We start from the raw sequence: 5,981 nt of genomic DNA, 5'->3' as shown, positions 1-5,981 counted from the left end.
TGGACAACAAAAGTACTGAGGGCGAGATTACCACCCATGCTGAAGCGCGAAGGTTAAATTTAAATCATAAGAAACCTAACTGTCGTGCGTCCTGAATATTTATTGGAGCTGTTCATTTTTTATTTTATTTTCAACAGAACTAAACGATAGTTTGGGTAATTGATGAGGGAGAAAGGTTGGCAGACATGGGGGCATGGGGGAGACGTGGAAACGCTGGGATGCTCCGGAAATAGCAGACGACGGAGTCATGGAGCTATACGCTACTATACTTCATTCTTCCGGTCTCGCAAGAGATCTCGTGCTCGCCGCAGGGCACGGTTGTTTACAAACAAACGCGCCTGTCGGCAACGTCTCTCTCTTGCAATGTCAACAGACAGTGATCTAAAGAAAGGTATTGGGTACTTCGCACTATGGTGGTTCATTTATGAACGTTAGGGTGTCGTTGCCATATTTCGGGGGACTGAATAACCGAAGTGTAAGAAACGGTGTGATACTGTGGATGCAATACCTCTACCAGCGACTTGGCTGAGTGGGATAAGCCATCCGCTCGTTGGTGGTATCCAGGAATCCCACCCCTCCCCCACGCTCTCTGTAAAATACCAGCTAAGCCAGAAAGGTCGAGAACAAAAGCTGCAGATATAGACGTCCACCCCCTCTTTTCTTTTTTTTTACAGAAAGGGAGGAGGAGCAACTGTGGCTATGAGCGTACAGATGTGGACAGATGGAGAGAGGACGGCAGGAAGGTGTGGGACAGGGGGGCTAGTGTGCGTCTTGGGCCGACTTCAGGGGGAACTCTTTTTTTTTTATATATATATATATATTGGGGGTTTAGGTCACGAGACAACTGAGATCATGAGCGACGCCACAGTTGTCGGTCTGTGGATTGCTCAAGGGGAACTGTGCCAACATTTGTGTGGATATATTGTGTGGAATACCCAGGGCACGTGACCCGGGGAAAATCTAAACAGCACAGCTGGTGGTAGGAATTTTCGAAAACGTATTACGCCGAGACTGAGAGGAGACACGGTTTGAGCCGTCACCGGCTGTGTTGTCTGAGGTTTTCCCTGGGTTTTCCGAAGACTTTCCAGACGTATGTCGGCACAGTTCCCCTGAAGTCGTCCCAGGACGCATATTAACCGCCCGTCCCCCACTCCTTGTTGCTGTCCTCTCTCCATCTGTCCACGTCTGTATGCCGCTCATAGCCACAGTTGCTTCGCAGCACTAACATGGAATTTAAAAAACAGAAAGAAAATATACTGCAGAATTCACAACAAACATCACATACATTTTCCGTGAGCCTTTTTCTCTATTTTGCGTGTGTTCCTTTTCGTTGTGCTAAGCGTTGCTTAGTAGAAAAAAACTTGGTAGTGGCTTTAGGGTGATAAACTGGGCAAGTTGGTATCTTTTTTGCATGATGTACTAGCACTAGGTAACAAGGATAGACCGAAGGAGAGAACAGGACAAAGTGCTAGGTGTTTGTAGTTGCCTTTGCAGCGACAATAACGGCACTGCCGATTAAAGTTATAGCAGCAAATGCATATACACTTTTGTGGACTAGTGTGAACCGCAATACATCATAGATGCACAGCTTTGCACAACCCTCGACCATTCATCCAGTTTTGAATGGACTGCCCATGCAGCATTTCATGCACCACAGGTGATTACTAGTTCAGTGTTTAGACATATTAAAGGAGCAGTGAAGGACCCCTCCATAAATTATTCTTTCTTTGCCAAGGCATATTGTGCAACAAATAATCATTGGGATTACATTTACATGTAAGCTGAATCAGCCTGTATTTGTGTGGCGACATGCTGCATGTGCAGCAAGGCAGGGCTGCTGATAATTTCTCTGATGGGGTTCTTTTAATGTGTGCCAGAAATCTCTGACACACCGTGCTAGGAATGTCTGCCTCCCCAACATTGCTACCATCCTCGAATGGGATTGAACCTGGGACCTTGAGCATCAATTCGAGAGCGATGGCACGCAAGCAGTTCTCTGTAGTTCTTTATGTGTCTGAACTCTAAACTGATAACCAGTGGCATAGCCAGACCTTCAAGATAGGGGGGGACTCGATACGAAGACTCGCCAACCCCCCGCTGATCCTGGATGCGACAACACGCACATACTTGTGCAGCCCGCAAAATGTGGATGAAAAAAAAATTTTGATTTGGGCGTTCACGATACGATTACATGTAGGCTGTCATGACCGACAAGGCGGTGTCACGCGATTTGAAGTATTTTGAAAAGCTCATACTTTGAAAACCATTCAAGAGTCCGCTTAGATAGACGCCATGACCTGCAAGAATTTTGCGATCGTCACACTGGTCCCCCCACATATCATTTTCTTCTCTGATTTGCACGATTTGCGTGGGTCGGTCCGTGGCAGGTAGGGGGGACTCGAGCCCCCCCCCATGGCTACGCCTCTGCTGATAACCACTCTTATTGTTCTTATCATTCATTGCTTGTTCCACGATGCACAAGTATACAGGATAGGCATGACACGAGTCGCAGCATTTCTACGAACTATTTCTACACTCCCATAGTGCTCTCTCCAAAACTGAATCGGACGGTCGAGCGTTGTTCAAAGCTGTGCAGCACTGCTGGATTGAACGCGATGTTTTCATTGGTTCATTGTTGCTGCTGTAGCTCCAAGTGGCTGTTCGTGGTGGAATTGTTGTAGCTTTAATCAGTCAGTTGTGTTACTGTTGCTGTAAGTTTAATCTGTAGTTCTTGTTCCTGTTTTTTTAACGCTAGCCGCACCAGAAAAGCTTTGACAAGGCTGTGTGGGGCTGCGAGTAAGCTGAACAAGAAATGTTCCCTGTTTGGCCATTCAGGTTATCCGTGTCTGCACTGAGAATTCTAATAACGACATCCTGCAAATACTTTTGTTATGCCTCGAAATATGCAACAGGTTTGCCGAACATTACAAGACATATACGTGATCTTCTCGCTACATAGAGATAATACTTTCTGAGTACTGTATTACATTTTTTGTAACAACAGCGCATTTCCTTTATTTCTTATCAATGCCAATTTTCTGCAGCTTTGGTGGAAGCGTTAGAGAACAAAGGTGCTCTGTCGCAACTGCGGGCTGTACTGCGAGCTGAAATTTACAAAGTGCTCGAAGACGGTCCTCGTGATCGTCCAGACCTGCCACACGTGAATGTTCTTATCAACGAACTTATCTTGGAATACCTCAACTACAATGGTTACAGGCACACTGCTTCAGTTTTAGAATCTGGTAAGCACCAAACTCTGTACCCCGGTTTTTTAGGTGCTCAAATTTTTTCCCAGCCAGGATGCGATAGAAAGAAATAATGCAGTTCTTGAAAAATACAAACGGCTGCAGGTCTCGAACACATACTCACTCGTTAGCAATTAGTTGCGCTATCCATCACACAATGCTAGCTAGAATTCCTAAGGACATACAAATGTTTTCATTCCGATGGACAGGACATGCATTCACCCTCTCCTACATTTTTTCTCACACTCACTCTCGCACAACACAGCAGGCATGATCTGGTGAACACGATGGAAACCAAGCTAGCGGATATCCAAGGACAGCACACCAATAGACAAACACTACACTGAAGTTTTTATTGCCTAAAAGCTGCACTTAATCAATATAATGACCATTAACGGAACATGGAAGCACCTTGAACATGTTTCTTTTTTCTTTTACTGCGTGAAATGAACATACTGCCTTCAGGAACTGCCAAGCAAAAAATTCCCTTTTGGAAGCGCGCATTCTCAGAGAAAGTTGGTTTGCAAGAGAGTTTGCAACTGTAGGCATGCCTGTCCGTCCAACTTAGAGGGACTAGAGTCGCTGAATAGGGGTACAGAGTATCGCATTCCTTTTCCACTCCGGAGCCGCTGTTCGGTGTCTGCGATTGGGCCTATCGTGTCACGTGGTTTCTCCTTCCAAGAACGCACCGTCCATGTTGAGTCCCCTCCATCCAAAACCGGTTTCCTGGGTTGCGAGCTGGCTCGACTGCTAGCTGTTCTGGCGGAGAAGGGGGAGATTGGCGTCCCATTGCTAGGCGATGCAGCCGCGCAGGACCCAAGATGACGGTCTCGCTCGCTGGCGTGGCTCAGCGTCGCTACTCTGCTCCCTATTTAGTGACTTTAAGAGGGACGGTCGCATCCGTTCCAGTCGATTTCAAAACTATATTGTCAGTTTATTCCCTGTGGACCACTGAGCATGGTATCGAAAATCTCACACGAAAGAGTGGCATAGTCCGACCGTTATTCGAAGAGGAGATGCCAGAATTCCGTCTCTGGAGAAACGAGGAAACGTCACTCCCTAAGAACCAGTGAGGGCGCGACCTTGAGAAAAGGAATTCTGCGGACGTCACAAAGAGTTACAGGGCACCTGGACGGCGCCCTTCTCCTCTGAAAGCCACCCTCTCACTCCTCCGCTTAGGGGGTGACGTCACGCCGCCGCAGCCCTCCACAGCCACGATCTTTAAAGTTTGTCAATTTTAATATCTAAGTAATTTTCTGACGAAAAAAATTTGCCAAGTAGATTGTCGGCCAATGTGGAACATAGCGGTATGGGTTTCATAGATGGGTTTTCGGATGCGACCGTCCCTTTAAGCACACTGTAAGGCTGATCCGCAGTAAATAATGTACATTCCTAATTCCTGCAACATACTTATATTCTTCAGAGTCTGGACACACCTCATGGACCCCAGTCAATCGCCCAGTTCTCGAAGCACAACTGGGCATAGCTCCATCAACTACTAAGCTGTACGTGGTACATTTGTTTAAGGAAATTCACTTCTTAGAGAATATATGGTGTACCATCTGTAGAACACCCTGAATATTAAATACCTTATCACCTTTTCGATTTAAAAGTGTTACCATTCTAAGATGGAAGTGGAAAACCAGAAGATCAAAGAATTGATATCCTCTCAGGCTATGTGACAGAGAGGGACTGACTAGCGTACATTTTGTTTTTAGGCCACTATTGTACACCATGGTGTCCAATCTTCAGAGCAATAGGCAGCCACCCTAACAGTCAGCACCACGTAGCTGTTATCTTCCACTTTTCTCCTGGTTGTCATCCTCGGAGGAACGCAAGTAGATGGGCCTCGACGCTTTCCACAGCCTCTGTTGTGACTGCATGTGCTTCGAGTGGGACGGACTCACCGAATGGGTTGGCAAGTTGACGGGCCGTGGATACGGGTTGTGATAATGCAGGGCTGTGAAAATTATTTATGTGTGACATTTTTGTTGGATAAATTGTACTCAGAGACAGTAGGTTTTGTGGACTCCATGGTAAACAAGCCTGATGCATGGACACACAACAGCTTTACCTAAGTCAAGGCGAGTCTGCGCCTCTCTCAAGCATTCCTTGATTGTTTCCTCGTCTTTAATCTGAAAGAAAACATATGCATTGCACATGTGTATGATAATGTGTGTGATAGTATTCCATTCTTTTAATTAAACATACTTTTTAACAGACTACTGCAGTGTTTCTTCCTCGATACATGCCCACTTTCGTTTACGTACCGTTCTATTTTTTCTGAACAACGTGCGGGCTTCAGAAAGTATATATTGCTTCTCTTCGTCAGTTTTGTGCTCGTTCGTGGACGTCCATGTGCGACCCGTTCGCAATATTTGCTTGTAGAGGCGGAGGACATCACGTCGCACGAGCGACATATTCACTACGCACGATGCAAGCACTCTACACCTTGTGCAGAATTATCAGAATTATTCCCTCGATACAAAAGCAAGGCAAAAGTACACAGTAGAGGAGTAGACGACACCAACAACTATACCGGCGATTGACTGCTGAATCGAATCCGAAACGCACGGTGGTGTCGTGGTGCACATTTGCATGTGTGACGTTCTTATTTACCGAGCTTATTTGCCTGTCAAATTTAGCGACACAAGCCACACATCTTTTGATGTTAATAGTTATCAACGATTAGTAAACAGCTCACATTTACGCGCGTACCAGCGACGTGAGCTGCCG

The 5,981-nt window shown here is 46.1% G+C and overlaps 1 protein-coding gene and 1 long non-coding RNA gene across 2 annotated transcripts; one reads left to right on the top strand and one right to left on the bottom strand.

Annotated features, from left to right (window-relative positions):
* Positions 1-306: 306 nt before the first annotated feature.
* On the top strand, positions 307-5,468 carry LOC135391347 (centrosomal protein 20-like). Its single transcript, XM_064621592.1, has 4 exons — positions 307-391; positions 3,045-3,242; positions 4,669-4,750; positions 4,964-5,468. The coding sequence occupies exons 1-4, from the start codon at positions 364-366 to the stop codon at positions 5,016-5,018; spliced, it is 363 nt and encodes a 120-aa protein (XP_064477662.1). The 5' UTR covers positions 307-363; the 3' UTR covers positions 5,019-5,468.
* Positions 3,576-5,981, bottom strand: LOC135391348 (uncharacterized). The gene is made up of 3 exons (XR_010421908.1): positions 5,516-5,981; positions 5,320-5,380; positions 3,576-5,205 (listed from the first exon to the last, which is right to left on the bottom strand). It is a non-coding gene; the product is annotated as an uncharacterized LOC135391348 (long non-coding RNA).

Source organism: Ornithodoros turicata, chromosome 4 (genome assembly GCF_037126465.1).
Source record: "Ornithodoros turicata isolate Travis chromosome 4, ASM3712646v1, whole genome shotgun sequence".
Lineage (NCBI taxonomy): Eukaryota > Metazoa > Arthropoda > Arachnida > Ixodida > Argasidae > Ornithodoros > Ornithodoros turicata.
This window is presented reverse-complemented; position numbering and strand designations above follow the sequence as displayed.

What these genes read in the sequence shown, in the direction of transcription:
- LOC135391347 (XM_064621592.1), top strand. Translation starts at nt 364, where the DNA reads ATGTCAACAGACAGTGATCTAAAGAAAG. An exon ending in AGACAGTGATCTAAAGAAAG is followed by an intron (nt 392 to 3,044) that starts GTATTGGGTACT and finishes AATTTTCTGCAG; the next exon opens with CTTTGGTGGAAGCGTTAGAG. An exon ending in GCTCCATCAACTACTAAGCT is followed by an intron (nt 4,751 to 4,963) that starts GTACGTGGTACA and finishes TTTTGTTTTTAG; the next exon opens with GCCACTATTGTACACCATGG.